This window comes from Colias eurytheme, chromosome 28, assembly GCF_061535395.1.
Source record: "Colias eurytheme isolate Ceu_HAF_F1 chromosome 28, ilColEury1 Martin Lab GWU primary, whole genome shotgun sequence".
Taxonomy (NCBI): Eukaryota; Metazoa; Arthropoda; class Insecta; order Lepidoptera; family Pieridae; genus Colias; species Colias eurytheme.
The window spans coordinates 3,433,812-3,461,294 of NC_143007.1; the positions used below are offsets into that span (position 1 = coordinate 3,433,812).

Genomic DNA, 27,483 nt, shown 5'->3' on the forward strand with positions numbered 1-27,483 from the left:
AATTACTCAAAATGTTAGATTTTGAGTAATTTGTGAAATCCATATCAGTAAAGATTTTTTTTTCAAATAGTTGTTTCATTTACACATTGGAAACTACGTGTATGTTATCTTTCTGATTCTCGAGGTCGTATTATGTATTGGTGCAGATAACCAAACGATTAAAATACGAACTAAATACATAGTATGCTTATTTATGCAACGCAGTAACAGTAAACAGAAAAGAAGATTCTAGGTATTTAAAGAAATATCATTACTTCAAAATATTATTTAAAAAAAAACATGGAATGTTTAAATAAATACAGTTTGTAATAACAACACAAAAATACAGTTTAAAAATCTTTCAGATTTTGAATGTTCTATTTTAAATCGATGTATGCCAGAATCTTATTTCAAATACAAAATAATAATTATTATTTGGACCCCAAAGCATCAACACATAAAAAAAACAAAAGAAAAAAACAATAATGGAAGGCTTACCTAACTTAAATATAATAATTTAAAGCAAAACCATTTCTGTTTTAAGATCACATCTATGAAAAACGTATTCTTATAGACCATAATCAAAGAGTTTTAATCTTATTTCTTAGCAATAAGGTCCATTATTGTTCAAAGTAATCTTAAAACAGAAACGCAGACAGCATAAACTTCATGTCATTACAAAAAACTACACTTAAAGACAATACAATACACTTTAGGTACAACTTTGTAGAGAGAAATTAATATTTTTGAGATTTTAACGCCAAATATTATATTAAATGCGATAGAAGCGAGTCGTCCACAGCGCCTCTAGTGGCCTATTTGTGAATCAACTTCAAATTTAACAGATTTATATATGGCATAACCTTTTTACGAGTGCAAAAGAGACAGCATTCTATGTTTTATACACAGAGCAAGGGAGACAAATATACTTTTGAACACTTGGTCCTTAAAATCGTCATAGCAGACAATTGTTTTATAAGTGCAAGTGAGACAGCAGATATCCATTCAATGTTGTATACAATGAGTGAAAGAGACAAATATATTTCTCCTTATCTTTTTATTGGCAGTTATTAGTAACAACAATTGCCGCTAGAGGCGCTCGCGACGCTAAAATATTAAACTTTTAACACTAATGTAAATTCTTAATGTAAATGTGAGGTAATAATTCATAATAATTATAATACGAATGGAATAGGGATTCAACTCACATCATAGGATAGGTTCTATGGAATTATATTGTTTTATAGTGCTTATAACATTATTACTAAAGATCTGGTTTGTACTATTTTCTACCTACGGCTACGTTCAATCTAAGAGTATTTTATGATAAAATATATTTTTTCACGGCGAACATTTTTTTTCTTTTTTTTTTCATCTGTATGGACACAATTTTGAAATGCTTTATCCAAAATCTATATTTTTTGTAATAATGCGTCGGCCAATTTTTAAACGACGATTGACAAAAGATAGATTATAAAGAAAATATTAAAATAAGAGAGTTATAATTGTATACAATTTTAAGACGTTAGACGCGTTATAATTTTTGACACTCAATTTAAGTAATACTTCCTTTTTATTAAAAAAAAAAACCGCAATAGTTTATTTCGCCTTCAAATAAAAATACAATAATGTTTGTTCATATTGTGTTGATCTCATAAGACATAAAAAAATGAATGCTCTCTCTCTTAAACAACAAATACATCAGTGTAAGAGAGAGACAGCAACATTGTAACGAACTTTCAGAATATTTTTTATTATTTTAAACTCGATTTTATTGAAAATATTTTCAAATAAAAAACAAATAAAAAATTATACAAAAATCTGTGTTGTCTATGATCGCTAATATAAGTGTAAATGCAATAGAACACAATAATATCTATGCAACGATTTTTTAAGTTTGTTTTATACGATATATTTATTATTTATTTTTCTGTGTTGAAAAAAATATGTGCGTAAAATAAAATATTGTTTGTATGAATAGAACTTCAACATATTACCAGCATTTAGCAACATTTTTAACAGCAATTTAGAAAAATAAAAATACTCCATGACTTCTGAAAAAACGAAATTTTGCCGAAATCTATTAAATGTTTTTCCTCATTTTTTTATAATTTTACACGAATTATTTGAAGTAATTATTTTTTCACGATTTTTTTTAAACTAATTAGAGTTAGCAAAAAAAGTTCTTAAAGACAAAAACCTGTAAATAAGTGGTAATATATTCAAAAAGTCATATAATAAAAATTACATAACATTTATAAATTAATAAACGTGTTTAAAAAAGTAATAGTGCAAGTAAAAAACTTTAAAATGTGTATAAAATTCTCAGATCACTTTAAAATAAAGCAAAGTCAAAAAAACTACACTTATTCAGTAACACACAATATTATTATAATAATTATAATATAAAAAGCCAAAAAAACCCGCCATTTTTAAACTTGCAAGTGCAATGTGGTATTTTTTATTATGGAATGCCTGTAAACTTAACTATTTATTTAGATAAAGCCCATATTCATGGTTAACATTTGTTAAGCAACATAATGGTGCGGAGTTGTTGTCAACATGTTGCTAACAACACTGCTTGTTGCAGACTTGATAAAGCATTTTGAAAAGTTGTATAGCAAAAAAAATTAAATTGAAACATGTTGCATAATTGTTGATAAGTTGTTGCTAACAACACTGCGTGTTGCAGAGTCAATAACGCATGTTCAAGAATTTTCACCTGATGTGCAAAAACATAAAAAAAAAATTCCAGCAACATTATTAAACTGTTGCTCAACAAATGTCCCCACAAACTGAGGCTTTAGACCAATATTTTCTCTGAAAAAACGCAATACAAATTAAAGACTGTTTCCGAACATCATTCTATCGTCATACAAGCTCAACCTGTTGCATTCACTGGCCCTGCCCTTTTGCAGGGCCCTGTCCCTTCTGGCCCTACGTATAGCGACTGGCAAGTCCCCTGGGGTCTTAACCCTTCCTGCAGGATTCTGCAAGTTTAAATCACCAGACGAGGAAAATATCTCGTTAACTTGTTCCAACGAGTGTTGCCGTTTGATTGCTAGAGATTTTAAACACGGTTTCTTTTGCTCTTCCAAGATTTTTAGTTCACTGGTGTCTATTTCCCCGTTCAGAGCCGCTATGTACACGGGATTATCGCCGCTATAACCATTGACTAAGTTCTCTTTATCGTTTGAATCGCTGAATTCATTGTCGAAATTCGTGTATTTATTTTGAAATTTGTTGAACGTGAAGTCAGTTTTTGTGTGACTCGCTTCTTTTAGGACGTCGTTTTGATGTTTTTTCTTATCTATTTCACTTGGTTTTGTTACCGTTTGTATTGTTATTTTAGCGCCATTGTTTTCTGACAAAAGCATTAGGTGTTCGTCTTCACTGCTCGAACAATCTGAGTTCATATCGAACGGACTGTCGTTGTTAAAATTGTCTGTTTGGTTGGGTAGATATTGGAGCTCTAAATTAATACTCGCTCGAGACGATCCTGCGCTATTTATGATAGGATTGTCACAGCTTAGACGCTTTTTCAGAGTCGAATCTTCAGATTCTGAATGCCCAGCTTTCATGCTTTGCGAAGACATGGACGTCCTAACCGATCTCTTGTTCAGGCTTTCAGAACTGCCTTTAATTTTGTTTTGGTTCAACTCCTGCTTCACTTTAGGCACTATGACGGCGAATATTTGGTTTCTATCGTTGTTGTCTCTCGCGGGAAGTTCTCTGAATACTGTATTCATATCTGACTCCATTAGCATTGTTGGAGATAGTGTTTTATTTGGCGGCGATAGTGTACACGGTGCTTCGAAGTTATAGGGTCTGTCTTGTATACCGAGATTGGTAGGTCTATCAAAGTCAATGTTGCTAGGCTTATCCACAACTGACGTTTTCGTTCTGCCATTTTGCGTAACATTTTCCGCGACCAATTTAACTTCTGTTTCTTTTGGTGTTTTGTTCAATTTCTTCTCGAAGAACTTTCTTATACCCCACTTTTTGTCTTTTTGTTCTTGCAATAGATTAGTTTGTTTCGGACCTCTTTCTTCGGGGGCGCTGACGTCGTTTTGCACGTAATCTAGCGGCCTTTGGTACGATCTTATTTCGTTCAATCTATCCGAATTTTCTTGTGTTTGCATTCTATTATGGCTGATCCTCGCAACGGATAGACAATTTTCGGTGACCGATGGAGGTTTTGGTTCTGTAGGAGCTGTTATATCTTTGAGGCTTTTATGTATGAGTTCGACTGTGTGTGTCTGTGTGTTTGTGTTGGTGTTACGTTCAATACACGCGTTCCTGCCGATGTGTGCGTGTGGGTATAGGAGGGGGGTTGTGACGTCACCGTTTTGGAGCGGCACGCAGTTGGAGTTCTTGTCAACTTCGTTTGGTGTTATTTGCGTGTTTGTCTCTGTGGAAAAAAGTATTGTTAGTTTTAATAAGAATTTAAGGCAACATCTTATTAATCTATACTTAATATTATCAAGCTGATTAGTTTGTTTGTTTGAACGCGCTAATCTCAGGAACTACGGGTCCGATTTGAAAAAATAAATAGATATTGTCAAAGATATACAATACACATTTATTTAAAGTGTGTGTAACATTTTAAATATCTTATTAAAAATATTGATATTGACCTGGTTGATTTGGATGTAAATTGTTATCATGAATAACTGGCCCTTGTACGAGCAGCATCAGTTTCAGTTCAGCCATGCGCTCTTCCACGCATACAGCGGTTAATCTGTAAACAGGAGAGTGGTTATTTTTTATCTATGGAATGTCAACTCTGCAAGGTAGATACAATAAGTTCATAACATATTATAACCATGCTTAATATAATAATAATTTAATTATTATTTATTGAACTGAGGCTATCTTCACTTGTGAGAAACACGATAATATAGTAATTTGATGAAGCATTTTAAAATTATTCAACACATATAAATCAACTCTCGATTTTTTCCCCTTGTCCCCATGATTTTTGTACGGCGTTGCGGAATAATGGATTAAAAGCAGTATAGCAATAGTATGACACAGATGCCGTACATGGTCAAATGACCAAATTTACCCCCGGTAACTCTCGGAAATTAAATAAAAATTCCGACTTGGTGGACCACCATTTTTGTACGGCACTGAGCGGTTTCTTATTATTTTTAATGGATCTATCGATGGTTAAGAATGCCGTACAAAAATATATGACCAAAATTTACCGAGTCTACCTGTACTTTTGAATTCTCATCTGCACTCAGATGGACAGCTTACAAGTGACGGCATAGTGATGAATCTTATTATTTTATGCTCTTCTATCGTTCTAGATATGTCCCCTGGTGGTTCATTTGACCCATATTTTTTTCCTATGCCGGGTTGTAGTCTATTAATTTAAATTGGAAAGTAATGTGAACACTGCTGCTCGTCACTATTGTTAAAGATTCAAGTTGAAATGGATCAGAAACGTAAAAAACCTCTTTATAACGAATTTTAGACCAACCTAACCTCAACATAACGAACCTCAGTTCAACGAATTACTTGTTATAACGAATATTTATTTGTTCCCTTCAGATTTGTTATATCGAGGTTGCACTGTATATGTATAAACATATATGGACCTTTTTATATAAATAAACTATTCCTAATTATTTCTTTATTTTAATTTCAATCAGAAATCAATATTTAGCTATTGCATAGTTTCTATCGCGGGTCTTGAGCGCGGGGACCGAATCGAGAAATTCCGTAACGAAAAAACCTCACGCTCCCCACGGGGACGGGCGCGGAGGTGTGGCTTGAAGGCATAGCATGCAATAGCTTTACCGCGGCAGTCCCCGAGTGCCACACGTAGTTTTTTCTTAAGGTGATGAATTAATTTTTCTAACATTTACGGCCCTTTTTAAACCTTCGTAATTTTTATATTATTAAAGTTGTCGTGATGAAAATTCTTGACAAGAAAGTTCAATAGTAACACAATACGTCTACCGTTTTAGAAACATGATTCCATGATATTTTCTCGATAGAAAAAAAATACAAAGTTCTCATTGTTATTTTTTTATAATCTCTGGCATCTTCAAAATAACAAACGTAAAGTTACGACTTTTTGGATATTAACTATAAAATATACAACCTATACGTCTACCGTGTTAGAATTTTGAAATATGCGATGGTTTTGAAATAAACAAGAAATACTTGAAATTAGCGCCTGACCAGCCAATATAGCGAGAGCCGCCCTGTACCTTCCTACCCCGATCGCTGCACGAGTCATTCCCGCTACGGCCGTCACACGGGGAACTTGTGTCGCTTGCGCAATCGTAAAAAAGGGTGACAACACAATAAGACAAATGGGGACAATAAAGAAAATAAGAAGAAGAAACATAAAGGTTGGAGGAAAAAGAATGCTTACAATTGGAACAAATTAATGAAGTAAGTTGGTTTTATTTTAAATTTGATGATAATTGTATTATAGACGATGTTTGATATGTACCCCTGTTTTAAGTACGTAACGAATGTGTAAGATTTTTTCATTTATAGCATAAAAATCTTTTCAGAAATCCGGAATCCAGAAGGAAAATAAACCCACTGATTGTTCACAATGTGAACCCACTCCTTCGTAAGTACCTTTATTCAGTCAAAAATGTATGTTATCAACGCTCTATTGGTTTTATCGCATGATTCCATTTTTATCAAAAAGCAACAAAGTGCAAAGAACTTAGTGGAAGTATGGTGGACGTAATATGGAATTATGGAACAGGAGCTCGTTGGAGTAGTATTATATTTTAAAAAAATACGAAAAAATTTCAAGAATTTCTTAGTAGGTGGTAGATAAGTATGTTGTACATATAAAGAATTTGATGTTGATATTTATTTCATTTATACTTACTACACCTGTGCGGGAAATTGCTTAGTACTAAAACCGGTTTATATTCATATTTACATAGTAATGTGAGTTTTCATTTCGAAAAATTTTGTGTAAGTATATTAAATTGAGTTCCTGGGTGATCTGGAAACACAATTGGGCCCGGAGGATGGCGCTGCAGTCACTCCTCCTAATCACATGAACCGATTTGGATGAATATTTGTGTGCACATTTCATTGTTGTGGGATGATTGGTTGATTCGTTTTCACATAAGCTAATATTATGTATTTTTGTTGTTAGAAAGTAAACTTAATTTAATGTTTATAATACATTATTATTGGTATAAATAAGCCAGTGTTCGTCTCACATTGCTGTACCTGCCTACCTATCCTACCAGGGCCTAACTTTGTTCTGGCTATTTTATTTTGATTATTTGTAATGAATAATTACAATTATAATAGAGTGCAAAAAATAAATACATGCGTCAATATATTTTGTGTTTTTTTTAAACAATTTTTTTATTTAAAAAAATATCATTCCGACCGCGGCTTTGCCCGCGTGGAATTAGGTTATATCGTGAATCCTGTTTTATCCCACAGAAGTGTTCAGTTCGGATAAAAAGTATCCTATGTGTAAATCCAGGCAATTAGCTATATTTTATCAAAATTGGTAATGTAGTCTTGACGTGATTAAGTAACAACTAACAAAAAAATATACAAATTAACATCCAAAGTTTCGCATCAGTTTTACTGTATTAGCGATATCTTCCACTCTTGACTTTAACTGAGAAGAATTAGGGTTTATAACTTCTTTCAGAAATAGTACCTTTCATTTCTGGGCATGATGTAATATCTACGTCAGCATCAAATTCAATCAATCTAAATCAATTCAGTAGTCCGCGTAATTAGGTACCATTTCATTTTTTCAGAGTAACAATATTTTTTTTTATTTTAAAGATTATTTATAACCTGTATTATCCTATTAATATTATAAAGGCGAAAGTTTGTAAGGATGTATGGATGTATGGATGTATGGATGTATGGATGTTTGTTACTCTTTCACGTAAAAACTACTGAACCGATTACAATGAAATTTAACACACGTATAGAGGGTAACTTGGATTAACACATAGGATAGGTTTTATCCCGGAAATCCCACGGAAACGGGAACTATGCGGGTTTTCCTTTGAAAACGCGGGCGAAGCCGCGGGCGGAAATCTAGTATAATAATAATTTAATTATTATTTATTGAACTGAGGGTACCTTCACTTGTGAGAAACACGATAATATAGTAATTTGATGAAGTATTTTAAAATTATTCAACACATATAAATCGAACTGTTACATTCAACTTCGTTTTCTCTTTAATGTAAGTATATGTATAAACATACATTTAAGGGCCTTTTTATATAAATAAACTATTCCTAATTATTTCTTTATTTTAATTTCAATCAGAAATCAATATTTAGCTATTGCATAGCTTCTATCGCGGGTCTTGAGCGCGGGGACCGAATCGAGAAATTCCGTAACGAAAAAACCTCACGCTCCCCACGGGGACGGGCGCGGAGGTGTGGCTTGAAGGCATAGCATGCAATAGCTTTACCGCGGCAGTCCCCGAGTGCCACACGTAGTTTTTTCTTAATAAAATTAATATGATTATATTCACCTAGCTTCCGCATCATGATCCCAGCACTCCTCACAAGTATCCGCTGCTATTTTCAGAGCTCTCGCCTCCGATACGGGGCCACGTGGTAATGGCGGTCTTGCTTTGTTACGGCACACTAGCGTCTGTAATCATGGTAATATTTATGTTATTTATTATATGTATGTATAAAGTAGAATTTGATATGTTTGGTTTCATGGTACTGAAATGCTTCGTAAATTCTATTCTTAAAAATTTTAGAGTTATGTATTTTTTGAATATAGTCGTAAGTCGGTGAATGGCATAACCACAATTGTTAAAAATTCCGCCAATACTCATTATACATAGTTTTTGCGTATTGTAGCGTGTACATTGTGTTCCTGCACACGACGCCGTACAATCTTAATATATATATAAATCTCGTGTCACAATGTTTGTCAATGGACTCCTAAACCACTTAACCGATTATAATAAAATTCGAACACCATGTGCAGTTCGATCCAACTTGAGAGATAGGATAGTTTAAACATGTAGGTATCACGGGCGAAGCCGGGGCGGACCGCTAGTTACTGTATAGATACAAGTCGTGTGAAGCCTGATGCCGTGCTGTGTCCGCGCGTATATCCTCTGTTGGATCCAATGATCATTGCATTACCCGTCGCACAGCGCGCAGCGCTGGTTAGTTCCCACCTACTTTATTATTGTTGTTAGTGTCTTTTGGGGGAGGGGGGGAGGTCATTTCTACCTACTTTTTCATTTTTATTTTGAGGGGCGGAACTACTTTATTATTGTTATGTTTGTTTTTATTGTTGTATGTTATAGTGAAGAGAGGGGGAGCAGCTCCAACCTACTTTATTATTGTTATTAGTGTCTTTTTGCGGGGGGGGGGGCGATTTTTGTGGCTTTTATACATTATTTATTGGGGGGGGAGTGGGAGGGGGGGGGGGTTATCTCATCTCTCACCTGCATCTGCGCGAGCGTGGGCCTGTGCGGCAGGCCGTGCGTGTGGTAGGGCGGCGCGTAGGCGGGCGCGGCGCGGCGCCACAGCAGCTCCCACAGCACCAGCCCCAGCGCGTACACGTCCACCGCGCACAGGGCGCAGCGGGCGCCCGTCAGGTCTAGCGCTCCCTCGAGCGCCTCGGGGGATAGGTAGCGGAGCGTGCCCGCCTGTAATTCATAAAAAAATAATAAAAAAATGTGTGCGTGTACTAGTGTACACACGTAAGAAATGAAACTTCTTTAAAAAAATAATTTACTATATGCAACTTTACAGAAATACGTCGAATCACGCGTGGTAGGGATAAGAAAAAGATGGCGCGTAACGGAAAAATGTCACGCGTAACGAAAAAATGTTACACAAAATTTTTTTTCAAACCCCAATAAAGAAGTTTCACTTCAAAAAAAGTATTAAATTAATTATTGTACAAACGCAACTAAATATCAAAGACCAACTGACACGAGTTTTATTTGAACGCAGTTTTATTTCTTTTCATAATAAATACCTAAATATAATTTTTCCTTATTTTGAAATTTCAACTTACCACCGGATCGTTCGATGTCAAGACTGATATTTTAGTTTGTAAAAAGAGAATGACCACGAATAGTATCGATAAAATTTTAGTTGCGTCACGTATTCGTGATACTGTAAATTCCTACAGGTAAATTAGCTTGGAGAAATTTTTGCATATGTAGTGGTGTGTATATTACTCAGATCTTAGAGCGCGTTTCCACTATATCGTTCTGGCCTATACAAAAATGTTTCGATATCCTAACATTACTATTTAATTTTATACTTATTCCTAGCAACACTTTTGTTTTCAATAAAAACAAGTTTTTATTTGAAAGAAAATGGTTTTGACTTTATAAAAAAAAATATATCATTCAATTTTACGTCCTTGAGCAAACGACAAGGCGACTACCGTGAAACAATAAAATATCGTGTCCATAATAATTTGTTTCATAATTAATATTTGACCATAATAATTACGAAACAAAACAAATAAATAAATCGTCACTTGATAGTGGAAAGTGGAAACACGCACAAAACCAGAATAAACCAGTTTACGCTGTCCGCAGGTGCCACGTGCAGTCGTTTGGTACCGTTAGAACATAAAGCACATTTCATTCAAAAATTATAATTATTATGTACGTAGTTTAATTGATAAATTTTGTATTTGTTGATTGTTGTTATTATTTGTTATTATTGTTATAATATTTGTTGAAGTGAATTACATGTCCCGCAGCCGGAGGCCCCAAATGAAAACTCAGATGTACTTAAAAACTACATTTAATAGCTAAAATGAGACTTTTACACCCATGTCTGCACGATGCAGACCGGAGTTAAAGAATGAATTTATACAGTTTAATAATTATAAAGACGTAAGCTTGGATGCTAACTAAGGGAAATCGCATCCACATTCTATTCCCGTGCGAACGGCGTATTTAGCAGTTTTGTATGAAGGCAGGGCCATAACTAGTGTTTAATTTGTGTGTAAGTGTTGTAACTTTATATTGTTAATTCAATATGGCTCCAGTGTTAAAACATGGTCGAGGCAAGCCTTTGACTTCTCAAACTAAAGAATTAAACTTTAAATGTCGTTTCTTTTTCAGGTTAGTAAATTTTTCATTTTAGTAACATTGTTAATGTAAAAGTTATATGTATGTTAAATGTGCAAATATTAAAATAAAGTCTCATCTTTTTCAGAGGAGAAACACATATAGTTTAATTTAAAATCCCTTATATATACAGGGTTACTTGTAAAACACCGGCAACCTCGCAGGACAAGATAGCTAACATCATACATAGCGATACATGCGCCCGGCACACACGCTCTTTTTTATTCTATACATTTACAATTTAAAGATATGCCATCCATATCCATTGTTTATTCATAATTTTACACCAAAATTAGGTTTTCCTGCAAATTTCAAAAGAACTTTAAAAGAATATAGAGTGAAAGCCGCTTGTTACCTATAATTATTATTACCTCAGTAATCCGACTAGGCGCTGTATTATCCCGCCGTGGGGTCAAAGCTTGGGCCAATCCCAGATCGGCCAACCTTGCTGTGCCATCGCTGGCCACTAGCACATTACCACTGTTCACGTCGCGATGTACTATACAGGGCTTGCTGCCAGCTGAAAGAGATATTTTTTATTGACGTGATAACGTCTTTAAAATCGTTTTAGTCGGGTGACATGTTCAGAAACTTGTGTCACACCAAAACCTCACAAGCGCGATCGCAGGTATAACGAGAGAGAGACGGACCGATCTCCCGTCTCATCTCGAGCGCTGCCACTGCATTATGTTATCACGTAAACATCTCGATCGTAAACCTACTTTACAAACAACCAATTTTTTTTATTCGTATATTTTTACGAATGATAACGTTTGGAATGGGGAAAAAATAAAGAAGCGTACGTGACAAAGACATAACGTAAATTCTTTTGAAGAAAGCAATGACTCGAAAAACAATGTTGGTTGTAAAATATAGGTAGAGATTGTCTAATCTAAAAATGAACGCCCCTCCACTGTGTTTACGCTCACATTCAAAGTACGTGTATAGACGCAATACACACAAATTGGTCTGCCTCATTGGTCGTACAGTCCTCCAGTCCAGTCCATGCCCGAACGACAGGACCAGTTGGCCAACTAGTGCATAAATGACGCGATGCACGACAGAACGGACGTGTCATTCCGTACATAGCGCGCTCTCCCCGCCATACAATGCTAGGCACCTGAACTGATCGCCCGATTAGTTGACAAATCAGTGCGCGAGACAGTCAAAGTTTGCAGTAGAATCGCCGCGCGCACACATATAAAGTGGTTCAATAATTATTTGTCCTCACACATTGAAACAATTAAGTTTAGTGGAGGGGCGTTCATTTTTAGATTAGACAATCTCTACATTGGTTAGAGAATCGAGACTGTCTAGTAATAATTGTCGTGTTGAAAATTTTAAATTATTTTTTTTTTTCAATAAAGAAGAAACTTGCATTATGTATTTCTAAAACAATACATAACTTGATAGCTATTGAGAAATTCATAAACACTGACAACACATGTGTTGTCATTTTCACATGCAACTAAGAAAAAATTCATTTACACAGTACTTAGTTAAAAAAAATGTTAACTAAATTCAGGCATCACTACTATTGATTTTTACATGTTTTAACCTCTAAATATATACAGGGTGCCCCGTTTATAGTGGTCCAAAAATTTTTTTCAGCTTGAGAGCATCATGAGTAATCATTTAAAACAAACTTTAGTTAAGCGAAAACTTATGGTTTAGAAATTATGATTTTTTTTATAAATAATCCGGAGTTTCAATATTTTTGTCACAAAACCACTCTGTTATGAAAACTACTGGACCGAATTGAATGAAATTTGGTATAGGTATAGCGCAATAACCTACCTATCGCACTATAGACTCATCTTGTGTAAATAATTAAACTGCATTTTTTTATTTTAACTTTTTCTGTAGTTTTTTGAATTTCTCGGCAAAATATTGATTTTTCGAAAAAATCCTGTGAAAAAAAACTGTACCACCAAGGTTTTGCTGGTACTGCTAAAAACTACCTTAACATAGGGTTATTCTTGATACAAAAAATCATAGTTGTCCTTCGATTGTAACATCTTCAAAAACAACATCATGTTACACATTAACACATGGAAATCGAAAAATTACGAAATTTACCATAATTTAATTTTAATCATTTGGAACGGCCAATTTTTGATTAAAGAACCATTTATTGCCATAAAAGTCATTACAAATCAGTATTCACATGGCTATAAAACTATTTGAATGAAATAAAATTTTAACCTGCCAGGCAAGATAACTTAACTTTATTCTAATGTCAATTTATTGAGTTTTTTTGTTGTTTAGTTTTTATGTTTAAATCTTAATAAAAGGTTTGGAGAATTAATAAAACAAAATAAATATTAATTAACATATTGTTTATTTTTTACAAAAGGTTTTCAAAATGCCGTCCGCCTTTCGCTAAACATAATCTGCATCTGCGTAAGAAATTTCTTCGCAGCCTTTTAAATGGCTGCCGGCTTTCTTTAATGGCTGTTATAGCCACTTCTATCTTGCCTGGCAGGTTAAAATTTTATTTCATTCAAATAGTTTTATAGCCATGTGAATACTGATTTGTAATGACTTTTATGGCAATAAATGGTTCTTTAATCAAAAATTGGCCGTTCCAAATGATTAAAATTAAATTATGGTAAATTTCGTAATTTTTCGATTTCCATGTGTTAATGTGTAACATGATGTTGTTTTTGAAGATGTTACAATCGAAGGACAACTATGATTTTTTGTGTCAAGAATAACCCTATGTTAAGGTAGTTTTTAGCAGTACCAGCAAAATCTTGGTGATACATTTTTTTTTCACAGGATTTTTTCGAAAAATCCATATTTTGCCGAGAAATTCAAAAAACTACGGAAAAGGTTAAAATAAAAAAATGCAGTCTAATTATTTACACAAGATGAGCCTATAGTGCGATAGGTAGGGGTGATTATACAAAAATGGGGTAACTCGATGTCATCAGCCAATTTAAACAAAGTCTTATTATATTTTATTCAAATAACAATCTATTTTAAAACAATGAAGCGTCCTTCATTTGGTCACTCAATTTCACTTCTTTATTTAAAATACAAATGAATAAAAAAAATAAATTAATACCTCAAATGTCAGTACTTTGGCATGTCACAACTCCGAAAACCAACAATCAAGTGACTATCGTTTAAACATTATCATCGATTTAAGAAAACTTACAAAAACACTACAATCTTTGATGTACATAGTATTATATACTACAAATTTCATAACGCAATGTTTTCCATTTTATTTAAAAAATAAAATTAAACTTTGTCATCGTTTTCACTAGTCAGTCCGTTGTGTGTTTTTTAAATTCGAAATTCTCGCTAAATATCACCAAGTCGAGGTCAAATCCCTGTCTAAGTATTAATGTTGGTAATGAAGTTACTTGTGCACCGCATATTTTGACGGCCGTCATAACTGTACCAGCGCTAGGGTTGTGTTTGTCCTCTAAAATCTTGCTGCGCCAGTCAACATTTCAGTCCTATGGTGAGTCGTTATTTTATTGTTAATCCGATTTTTATTTTCATTTATAAATGGTTAACTATGATTTGTAAAAATATAGTTTGTTGATATTAGAAATTAGGCAAAAAAACATAATTTGTGATTATAACCTCATATTAAGTCCCTTTTCATCAATCCGCTGGCATCAGTCCTTTGTCAGATATCGTGCCAGAGGACTGACGCGACCCCATAGTACTGATGATTCTGTCGTTTTTGAGAACTTTTATCTTGATTGCTATTGGTATAAGCATTTCTATTTTATATTTCAGTTTAAAACATCATGCGCCACGCTAAAAGAACCTGAATTTGACTAGGGAAGAAACATTTAAGAAAGAGTAGCAAAGAAAAGAGCTATTGAAACAAACTACTAATAATTTTATTAAAAAAGATCTTATTTTATTTTAATTATTGATTTTGATGCTTTCAGGGCATAGCTTTTTATATTTATCAGATAAATACGTATACGTATATTACTGTGAAGTAAAATTACCTCAAAATAACATAAAAGTTAATTAATATACTTAATAACATTATAAAAATGTCAAGGGGCTCTTATGAAAACTCAGATGAGACTTTCATTCGAGACTTTGATTTTTAATTTTACTATAATTAGTACTTTTAACATAAATATTGGTAGATTTTTAGGGCTCCGAACCTCAAAAGGAAAAAACAGAACCCTTATAGGATCACTTTGTTGTCCGTTTGTCTGTTAAGACGTTTTTTTTGGAACGCGTGGAGGTATCAATCTGAAATTTATATTGGATACTCAAGATTAAGAACCCTTGGGGCTGTAAAAAAATCAAACTTATAACGCAACGCAATCAAAAGATACCTACATCCGTTAATACTGCAAATTTCCGCAAAATTAAATATTCGCAAGGGAATAAAAAAACACACAGGATGCTTGCAGTGTATACAGTCTACTATAAACTGCTATATAGTTTATTTCTACTTGGTACATAGCAACGTCTTTATAACACAGATAAGGAAAAATTGCTAAAAGTGTAAATTTTTAGTTACAAACATAATAAAAAATAGGTTTTTTAGGACTCCAACTCGCACTTGGCCGTTTTTTTGTTTCTATTGTTTGTGAATTACTTGAAATATCAAGTAAAACTAAGTCAAAGTAGAAAAAGTTAAGTAAGAGAGTAAGAATATTCACGTAGCGTTAAATGTCAGAAGGCTGTTTTAAAACTTGAGACATTGTTTTTTCCCAGTATCACATATTATTAATTATCATTTTTAAACGTAACTAAGTGATTTTAATACTTTAAAGACATGTGCCATTATTAAAACTGAGAGATTTGTAGTAATTTTCATTCAATTTCTTTAAGAATATTACAAAATTGTGTTTTTTATCAGTACCATGTTAGCCTCGTCAGTCCCCTGGAGGCCAATTTCAGAAAATTTAAAATATCTCACAATCTACTTAAAAAACTGGCTGGCCCGATTTGGAACAATATATTCATTAGATTAGCTATCATATACACCCTAATTTGTAACAATCTGATATAAAAAATATAGTAAACAAAATATCCTCAAAAGTTACCCCATTTTTGTATAATCACCCGTAGGTTATTGCGCTATACCTATACCAAATTTCATTCAATTTGGTCCAGTAGTTTTCATAACAGAGTGGTTTTGTGACAAAAATATTGAAACTCCGGATTATTTATAAAAAAATCATAATTTCTAAACCATAAGTTTTCGCTTAACTAAAGTTTGTTTTAAATGATTACTCATGATGCTCTCAAGCTGAAAAAAATTTTTGGACCACTATAAACGGGCCACCCTGTATAATAAATACATTTCTAATTCTTACTCACATGGCGTATGCAAATGTGCCAACGCGGACGCCAACCCGTGGGCCAACGTGGCGAACTCCAACCACGTTATTGGCGCTTGTATCAACCGCTCTCTCAGGGACATGGGGCATAGCTCTAGCACTAGTAGGTGGGACCGTCCCCCGGTGTCCGTTAATGAGGGACGACTGTCGCTGCCTGTTTGGAAATAATATATATAGATGGTAGAATTATATGCACATTGGGCAACGTTGGCCCAGCAAATGATGATGACGAAGGACTATTCTTACCATAATATTGATATCTATACAAATATTATAAAGAGGAAAGGTTTGATTTTTTGTTTGTTTGTTTGTTTGTTTGTATGAATTGAATAGGCTCCGAAACTACTTGGCAGATTTGAAAATTTCTTTCACTGTTGGAAAGCTACATCATTTCTGAGTGACATAGGCTATATTTCATTTTCAAAAAAATAGGCATCCTTACTAAAATTACGATAACGTAATCCAAGGTGTGAAAAAAATATCAAAAAACTACCTTACATCGCGTGCGCTGCGAAAACTATTGATGATAGAACAAAATGATATACTACATTTTTTTAGAACACACCATTATCTACAAAAAATCAGCGGCAGCATATCTCTAACTATTACAGTCATGTCACAATAAGCGTTTTTTTATTGAAAAAAAGAAATTAAAATACCACCGCTACAAAAAGCTCTTTATTTGTACCTTGGTATTAACCCTTATCAAAATAAACGATGTATTATTTAAGACTGCTTCAATATCTTTATATTACTTTTTGAATTATTCGATTCTGACAATCCATTCAAAAGATATCACGAGTTAAAAAAAAAATAAAAAATAAACTGTATTCAGCTAGCTATGCGTTGTAGGCGTCACTCGGGCAGGGGTACGGGAGGGGGGTTAAGATCACGAAATAAACTTGCCGCGCGGCTTACTCCCGCGGTCGGCTCCCTACGTGATGGACGTGTGCGGAATTTACGCTTGATAATAATTCGTTTAGTAAGTAACTAAACCGATTTAAAAAGTTCTTTTCAGAACTAAACCCATTTATATAAAACTAGCTTCCGCCCGCGACTCCGTCCGCGCGGATGTCGGTCTTCGCGTGGATGGTTTATTTCTCCATTTTGAGTAACTCTGACAATGACATCTTATAAATATCTATTGGACCCAAATACGGCTAGGCCTATAATAATACGGAACGTGTGTTCGCGGTTCTACACTCTACAGAACAACGTCTATGGATAAAACTGAAGAATTAAGATTAATTTTTTTTCTACGTATTTTTCCAGGATAAAAAGTATCCTATTTTACGCCCAGGATAATAAGGTATAATTATACCAAGTTTCATCGAAATCGAACCGTCAGTTTTCCCGTGATGCCTTCACATACAGACAGACAGACAGACAGACAGACAGACACACAGACAGACAGACAGACATACAAAAATTTTTTTAATCACATATTTGGGTTTGGTATCGATCCAGTAACACCCCCTGCTATTTATTTTTTCAATATTTTCAATGTACAGAATTGACCCTTCTACAGATTTATTATATGTATAGATTACTAGATGTCGTTGAACACTTTTTAGATCGCGCTATCGAAGTGTTTTTCTCGATACGTATTTAGAATTTTGTGTTTGTATGCGGCAATTCTGTTTTATTGAACTTTTTAGATCGCGCTTTCGAAGTGTTTTTCTCGATACGTATATAGAATTTTGTGTTTGTATGCGGCAATTCTGTTTTATTGAAGAAAAAAAAAAAAAAAAATAAAGTAAGAAAGAGTGAATTTTTGTATGCACTATCTTAGTTCTTTTGAGATAGTGTAATATTTATATGTGAGATATTGTTCACTTAGTTATTAACCTAATAAATTATGTACTTGAATATTTTTCATGATTTTCAATTTAATTTTAATAAATAGTAGGTAGTTGTGTACGTTGTAATATGTATATGAATACTTTAATTTTGTCATAATATGATATCCTTCTAATCCTAATACTATTATAAAGGCGAAAGTTTGTATGTATGGATGTTTGTTACTCTTTCACGCAAATACTACTGAACCGATTACAATGAAATTAAGCACACATATAGAGGGTAACTTGGATTAACACATAGGATAGGTTTTATCCCGGAAATCCCACGGGAACGGGTTTTTCTTTGAAAACCATTTGAAAACGCGGGCGAAGCCGCGGGCGGAAAGCTAGTACATAATTAAAAAGTTAGTAGATCCGACTCGAAGGATCAATTATTGAACTTGTTGATACATTAGTTTGATACATTCAATTTATCTTGAAGGACCAGTAATATAAAAAAATAATAATTCAAATAAATAAATGAATGAATTGTAACAAATTGTATATATTCTATGTTTGGCAAACGACCCATTCAATCATGACTTATGATTTTCATCAAAACTTTTCTTTTGGTGACTTCGACATTTCATTTCCCGGTTGTAATTACTCTGCCTAGCATATAAAAATTATGTTTTTTATGATTAACCAAAAATTTAGGTTTATTTAAGAAATACTTACCATAATATCTCAATATATTCGGATGCGCTAGATGCGGTATCGCATATATCGCCGCCTCCTTCTGCCACGCGCTCGGATTGGTGTACAGTTTCACGGCGACAGGAGTCGAACCTAGACTCCCGCGCCACACGGAACCGAATTTGCCTTGGCCTGTAGAAAAAAATATATATTAATCTTATATATAAAAATGAATCGCAAAATGTGTTGGTAAGCGCATAACTCGAGAACGGCTGAACCGATTTCGATAATTCTTTTTTTATTATATTCCTTGAAGTACGAGAATGGTTTTTATGTAGAGAAAACGTAAACATGTACCACGGGCGAAGCCGGGGCGGACCGCTAGTCTTATATATAAAAATGAATCGCAAAATGTGTTGGTAAGCGCATAACTCGAGAACGGCTGAACCGATTTCGATAATTCTTTTTTTATTATATTCCTTGAAGTACGAGGATGGTTTTTATGTAGAGAAAACGTAAGTACCACGGGCGAAGCCGGGGTGGACCGCTAGTTATATATAAAAATGAATCGCAAAATGTGTTGGTAAGCGCATAACTCGAGAACGGCTGAACCGATTTCGATAATTCTTTTTTTATTATATTCCTTGAAGTACGAGGATGATTTTTATGTAGAGAAAACGTAAATATGTACCACGGGCGAAGCCGGGGCGGACCGCTAGTATTATATGTAAATACGTAATAATAAGCACACAAGCAAACAATTAAATTTTTTAATAAATAAATAAATAAACAAAGGCCACCTGACAATGTTATAATTAAAAAAATATTCTTGAAACACGTTTTTAGTATAAACTAAACGAAAAATCAAAACATATTAAACTCACCTATATGTTCAATAAGTGTAAGATTATCAACGCAGGAGAGTCCAGTTGCTAACGCATCAGGACCACTGCCCATGACGTCACCTAGAAAAAAGTTATCATAAAAAAACTAAAAAGTCAACACAATTTACAACTGCTACAAATACATTTTCTTCATTGATATAAAAATCATCACACAAGCCTAAACTACGTAAATATTCAAAGAGGAATATTTATTCACATTTTTACAAAAAAAAAAGGAAAAAACAATTTCTCTTACAGGTCGAAACATTATGTCACATTAGCATTTTTATTTCAATCTTCATTCAAAACAGACTTTACTTGCAAGAACATATGGTCCATAATCGCCACTTGGGTCATTTTCAAAATATTTGTACGTCACGAAATTGTCAGTAAACTGTTTCGTTAGGAAATGTCAGGAAGTTGTAAAAGTAAGGCTGTATTCAGAATAAGGTAATATTACATATAAAAAAGTAAGAAGTCACTAGTTAAAAAAAATATATATTTTTAGTTACAAAATAATCAACAAACAATCAATTTTTATAATTCTCTGTTTGCTTTTCCTTTTCTTTTCTTCTATCATTAGCTTCTTTCCATTTTTGTCTTCGAGCTTCTTTTTCACTGTCATTAAGATCTGATATTTTTCTTTGTCTTTGTTTCACTTTCTCGAGGTGTTTTTTCCTTTCCTTTTCATATTTTTCAGGGTTTTGCTTTTTTAGTTTTTCAATGTATTTTTTTGCCGTTCGGCACCGGTTAGCGGCATTCTGAAACTAAAAAAAGCTGTTGGATAAATGTATTTTGAATAAAAATAAAAACAAAAGTAAGCATCACTCGTGTGGGTGGAAAAGCGATCAACACTAAGTGACATATCACACTAGCGGATTGCGAGCGGTTTCAAAGCGGAGCGGGTGCGCAACGAATACGTTGCGGTTGCGCAGCGAATTCGTTGCGGACGCGTGGCAGATGCGCAACGTTTACGTCGCAGTCATGTACACTCATTAACAAAATGGAATCCGTGCTGGTTGTTACTTATAACTTGTGATAGTATAATAATTATGAGATCATTATTTTTTACGAGTTTCATAACATGTTAATGTTTAGGGTATTGTTTTATCTATTAAATCTTGGTCGAAATGCAATCAGATAACTTAATTGCTCATTAAGAAAGTTCATTAGTGAAATAAATGTTAAAGCTCCTTAACTAAAACAGGGCTATCTTATTATTAGATAAATAGCAGTGAATAGAAAATTTTATGGTACGTTTACACGCTTGCCAAGCCTTGGCAAGCATCGACAATCGCAAGCATGTAAAAAGGGCGTTTGGCTTGGCTTGCGTGGGCTTGTGCCTGCTTGCTTCCGATCCAGTCGAGTGTCGGTTTTTTTACGCAGATCAAAGGGCGTTTGCGGTAAGCGCTTGCGATGCATTTACATGTTGGTCCGCGTTTAGTAGCCATCGTGATCTCGCGGCGAGTACACGCTTGCTTAATTTTACAAAAAATAAATAAAAAATGAGTTGCTGGTCGAATGAGGAGAGTCTTTCGTTTCTGGAACATTACCAAGTGGAACCATGCATCTGGAATCCGAAAGATGCAAATCATAAAGATAAGAAGAAACAAGCAGATGCATGGATTCGTCTTTCTGAACTTACTGGAAGGCCAGTAAAGGTAATAAAAAATAAAAAAGAGATATTGATGACTACTTTTCGCAAACACTTGAAAAAAAAACGTGAACGTGCGTTCTGGCGCAGGCATGTTCCTACGATACATTTATAATTATTATTTTGATAGTCTGCTTAGCAAGGTGTAACTTATGTTTAAAAGCGTTGGTTTCAAATAAAAGTACGTTAAACCAAATGCAATAGCCGTCACAAATTCGGTGTCCGCCATGCTTGGATGTATATTGCAGACTGACGCATACACAAGCGTATAAACGCCTTTCAAACGCCAAACGAGATTTGTGGAGGCTTGGGACTGTTTGTAGTTTGCCAAGGCTTGGCAAGCGTGTAAACGTACCTTTATCAAGCAACCAGCAACTCACTATCACTTTGCTCATAATTAGGTTCACAAAATCTCTTTATAACATACGTTGCTATGGGAGAGATTATACTGGTCAGTCGTTACATACTTTTGGAATGTATGGTACATTCTAAAAGTCCTAGTAATTCAATTTTATAGCACCTTTTTTTAACAACTCCAGTTGTTATTACATCTTTAGTTAACTGTTAAGTAAGTGCATTTCCACAGTACGGTTAAAAAATTGAGTGCTACAGAAACGATGGAAATATTGAATGGAAGTTAGGCAAGGCGGAAGGGCTGGCTTTTGTGCGAGAGTATACAAAATGACGCGTCCGCAACGAATTCGCTGCGCAACCGCGGCGTGTTCGTTGCGCGCCCGCAACGTATTCGTTGCGCACCCGCTCCGCTTTGAAACCGCTCGCAATCCGCTAGTGTGATATGTCACTAAATGCAATAAGGCAAGCGTTATCCCATCAGAAACCACTTGTAAAATTGGAGGCCAAGACTCACTGATCCGCTTTCACTATAAAAAAGTTATCAGATCCCAGGAAAAGTCAAGTCCCTAATCCCGACTTTACTAACCCCTACATCATGGTTTAAAAAAGTATGGCCTGTAGTTACAAAAAAATAATCTTGAGAGATTTATTGTTTTTCTCCTTTATTATTATTCGTTACATTAATTTAACACACATTTTAATATCTTATTTTCATACTTTACACATGAGACCACAGCTTTACCGTCTACAATTTACTGACGTCAGTAAATGTCAAGAAATTGTTCGTCAGTAACATGTAAAAAATAACCTAAGAAATACTTTTACACAAAACATAATCACATTTACCATTAGATTGAAAGTGTAATCTATTACTCTAGTCATAATTTAAGTATATTACAATTGCGGTAGGTGAATTCTTCAAAATGTACTTACTTTTGTTGAGAATACGTCGTTAGGAAATTGTAACTAAATTTTTTGCACAGCACACTACTGGACTTCTTCCATGTCTGGACGACGAACAAAATGGCGGCGCGTTAATGTGACCTTACTTTTCGTGACATGACCAGTGTTGCCAATGATTAGAGTTAGATTCCTCTTCTTTGTGATACAAGAAGTTGGTTAAATATGTCAATAAATCAGTGTCACGAAATTGTAACGATTGATAGGGACATTTTTATAATATGTAATTCTTCGTTTATTTAAGGTAATTTTAATAGTTTAATCTATCAGATATAACACTTTAAACATTGCTTTTTAATTATGATACAAAAAAATAGGAAGTTTCATACAAAAATTCTGATAAAAATATTGGTTTTCATTGTCGTCCACATAGGGGACAATAAAAAAATGTATGGAGCTTTTTTTGTTACTTTATTTTCACATTAAATTTATGTAAGAATTTGAATCGCAATTCATTGCTTTTTATCAGAAATGATATGCAGTATGCTTAAGTTTAGTCTGTAAAACGTTAACAATGATTTATTTCAGTCGTAACCATATTTTTTTCGAAGGTTTTTTAGGGGGACAAACATTTTGTAGTAATGTACAATTATTTTGAAAACGACTCACTTTAGTTGCAGTGAACACATAAAAGATTGCAATATTGTGACTGTATAAAAATAAAAAACAAATAAATTTTACAACTTAAAGGTTCTAGTAATAAAATATACCTTTCTCCAAATCAACACCATCGCTCATTTCATCCTTATCCAATTCGATCCTATTGCAGTACACTTTTCTAAACACAATCGCCATCAACAAGATGGCGACTAACGCCAAGATGGCCGCCGCGACCGCGCTAGAATAGTTCGGGTGTGTTGCCGCGCTCTCCATTGTTGATTCCGCTTTTATTGTCACTGTTTCTTCGCGTAGTGATGCTGCAATGTATATAAAAATATAATTTTTACAAGATAATATTTTTTTATACAAGCTTAGATGCTCCAAGCCATAGATGTATCTTCATTCTCACATCTTATTTACATTCCAAAAATAAATATTTCTATTTCGATCCGTTATTTTGTATACGAGACTCGAAAATTGAAATGCATGAAGTATTAACGTGTTTTAATTTTTGGGCATTTTCTTCGATGGAAACGACACACAAGATCTAAAATCAAAGCGAAAAATCTCGACATTTGCAAGTGTTTTTAAAGTGATGATAATTTACGGTCGAATTATATAATCGAATTAATAATATAGAATAGATAATAATAAATCGTAATTATATAACCACAAAGTTTACAATTAAAAAACATTACATCTTTTAAAAAATCTGCTGTTAATTATTACACACAGCACATAATTTACATCAAATACAAATGAAAACTCACTAAAATCAGCATTACAGTAGCTCTTTGTACAGCAACAGAACTTGCTGCCGGGCAGGCGGGCGGTCACCCGCGTGCATTTATCGCAGCTATTCCCGCCGTGCGAGGAACGCCAGCAACCTGTGTGTAAAATAAAATATTATTCTTCGTCTTTGACAAAAATAGTTTGGATCTTCTTCTTCTTTTTTTTTCAAATGGTAACTCCCGATCCCAGTGAGGACGGGTTCTGCCAATGTCAAGTTTTGAACTGATTGTCAGTTTAAGTTAATGCTCATGTTAAGTGTACTCTGTGCTGAGGAAAAATCAAATTATAAACAACAAAGTTCCCAAAATAACAATCAATCTCACAAACATCTTTCTTCTTCTTCTTGTCTTCTTCTTCTTCTTCTTATATATAAAAATGAATCGCAAAATGTGTTGGTAAGCGCATAACTCGAGAACGGCTGAACCGATTTCGATAATTCTTTTTTTATTATATTCCTTGAAGTACGAGGATGGTTCTTATGTAGAGAAAACGTAAACATGTACCACGGGCGAAGCCGGGGCGGACCGCTAGTACATTAATAAATTGTACCTGTAACGTTTGAACTTGTTAAAACATTATAAACATACCCTGTCCAAGAACAGTGATGTTTCCCTCATTATCCTGATGCCAAAGTGTGTAGCAATACGCGCGAGGGTCCGTGCATTGTTCGACTTGCACCACCTCCCCATCAGGGAGCGTCATCTCCGATAGTGTACCGGTGTCTGTTGAAAAATCACTACATCGTATAAAACAAAGTCGCTTTCTCTGTCCCTATGTCCCTTTGTATGCTTAAATCTTTAAAACTACGCAACGGATTTTGATGCGGTTTTTTTTAATAGATAAAGTGATTCAAGAGGAAGGCTTTAGTTTATAATTTATTAGGTTTTAGACAAAGTGAGCGAAGCCGCGGGCGGTAAGCTAGTATATTACATATATAAGTAACTAGCTGTGTCCCACGGTCTCACCCGCATTGCTCCGCTCCTGTTGGTCTTAGCGTAATGATATATAGCCTATAGTCTTCCTCGATAAATGGGCTATCTAACACCCAAAACAATTTCTCAAATCGGACCAGTAGTTCCTGAGATTAGCGCATTCAAACAAACAAAATCTTCAGCTTTATAATATTAGTATAGATGTGCCAGGAGATAAGTTTAGTCACAATATAATGTATGGAGATTAGAACCAGAATAAATTAACCTTGGGTTTATATGTTGCATATTTACAATGCAACAACAATGCTAGGAATCAGACATACATCTCAAATGTAATTCTTCTAAAATAAACTTACTAAAAGCTAAACTGCTTCCAAATTAAAAAAAAGGGATAATGAGCATTGATTGAATTCTGTGATTATTTTTTTCAAGAAGTAAGAAATACAGTTGAATTGAGAACCTCATTTTTTTGAAGTTGGTGAAAAAGGATGATAAATAATATTGTTTTTCTAGGCCAAGCACCAAATACTGATTCATAGATTTTTTTTAGTACAAGGACCTAAAATTTTGTAGATAAAAATCTTATCATTATTTAGCATGATTGTAAAAAAGATAGAAGAACTAGGTAGGTCCTTGTCACAGAAAATATGTGTAAAATGTGTAAAAAAGGCGTGTGGCACTCGGGGACTGCCGCGGTAAAGCTATTGCATGCTATGCCTTCAAGCCACACCTCCGCGCCCGTCCCCGTGGGGAGCGTGAGGTTTTTTCGATACGGAATTTCTGGACTCAGTCCCCGCGCTCAAGGCCCGAGATAGAAGCTATGCAATAGCTTAAAAACATTTGGCTTAAATTTTAGAGTTATATAGTCAGGTTAGGTAGGTAATGGTAAACAGGTAGTAAGAAACAATCAAGAATTTTATTTCTATAATCATTCAGGTTTCCAACCATTTAAAAACTGGAATTGGATCTATAAATTAAATATTATTTACAATTGTAAAAGAAGGTTCACTTGTAATCACTACATAGTATAAAACAAAGTCGCTTTCTCTGTCCCTATGTCCGTATGTATGCTTAAATCTTTAAAACTACGCAACAGATTTTGATGCGGTTTTTTTTTAATAGATAGAGTGATTCAAGAGAAAGGTTTTAATTATAATTTAAGACAAAGCAGGCGAAGCCGCAGGCGGAAAGCTAGTAAGTATTAAAAGTATAAGTGGAGTTGTTTCCAATCACCCCTGACCACCCCTTTTCAATTACTCAGATTGACTGTAAAGCTAATATACTGTGTATTTTTTATCTACTCACCAAATATTACATTTTCCACCATAAGTTGAGCATTTTTGTCTTCATTATAGGATGGTGTCACACTCAAAGCCACATTATGAATCTTATACAGACAAGTAATATTGGTCTGAGTTGTTGGACCTGCAGTAGTAACCTTGGGCTTATATTTCTTAACCTCATTTGTTATTTCCTCTTTAACTACTGTTTTATCAGACACCCCAATGATGTTGCCTCTAACAGAGTCAGAGACTAACTGATTCAAGTCTCTATCAGGTGTATTTAGCTCATTTGAATTTGGAATACTTCTTTTTCCTATATGTTTAGGGTGATCATATACTGGCCAGTATCCAGTATCATGCATGTTATTCCATTGATTTGTCCTTCTGTGGTGGTATTTGGTGAAAGTTCTAACATAATGTGAAGGTTTTACGTGATGAATGCTGTTCCTGCTATCCGTGGACTCTTGAGGACGAGACGTGAGCACTTTCGCCGTGAAAATGAATAGGAATAAAATTATACATTTCAAAAGTGGTGACATTCTCTGAGAAAGTACACCTTCCATATTTTTTCTTATAAATTCGGTATGATAAACGTATTCTTGAGGCACATCGTTATTGTTGATTAAGTTTTAGTTAATTCTCTTTAACAGAATGCGGCGTAGATGTAAGAACGGAACTGCATTATTGATTTTTCTTCCGCAATTGAAGTAAGGCTCTACGATAACAATCTAAGCGCACGCACTATAATTAATACACTTCGAACAATAAATATTTATAACAATTCATACATTATAACACTGATAGTTCACACAAATTCATAAAATCTAAGTAGAATAGTTAAATGCGTTGTTTTCATAAGCTAAACGTTTTAAAATTTAAGGGCGAGAACTTTATGGTAACAAATGTATTAAAAACTTGCTTTTTCGTTTAAATTTTCGATAGATTCACATTATAAAACAGATTTCATAAAATTAATTAATAAAACAAGATCGATAGAATGTTGACAAACACATTTCATCACCACCATTGAAAATTGATTTAGGATTTGTCAATTTATTTGATTTATGGCGACATTTGCCATCTTTTCTTACAAATATTATTAACTCACTATAAACTAATTTTGCTAAAATA

The 27,483-nt window shown here is 34.1% G+C and overlaps 1 protein-coding gene across 1 annotated transcript; it reads right to left on the reverse strand.

Moving 5' to 3' along the window:
* On the reverse strand, positions 1-27,370 carry LOC149896543 (uncharacterized). The gene is made up of 12 exons (XM_090117594.1): positions 26,375-27,370; positions 24,725-24,859; positions 24,116-24,232; positions 23,456-23,662; positions 19,778-19,858; positions 18,936-19,085; positions 16,397-16,570; positions 11,452-11,600; positions 9,428-9,631; positions 8,489-8,610; positions 4,617-4,720; positions 1-4,390 (listed from the first exon to the last, which is right to left on the reverse strand). The coding sequence occupies exons 1-12, from the start codon at positions 26,913-26,915 to the stop codon at positions 2,820-2,822; spliced, it is 3,555 nt and encodes a 1,184-aa protein (XP_089973720.1). The 5' UTR covers positions 26,916-27,370; the 3' UTR covers positions 1-2,819.
* Positions 27,371-27,483: the final 113 nt, after the last annotated feature.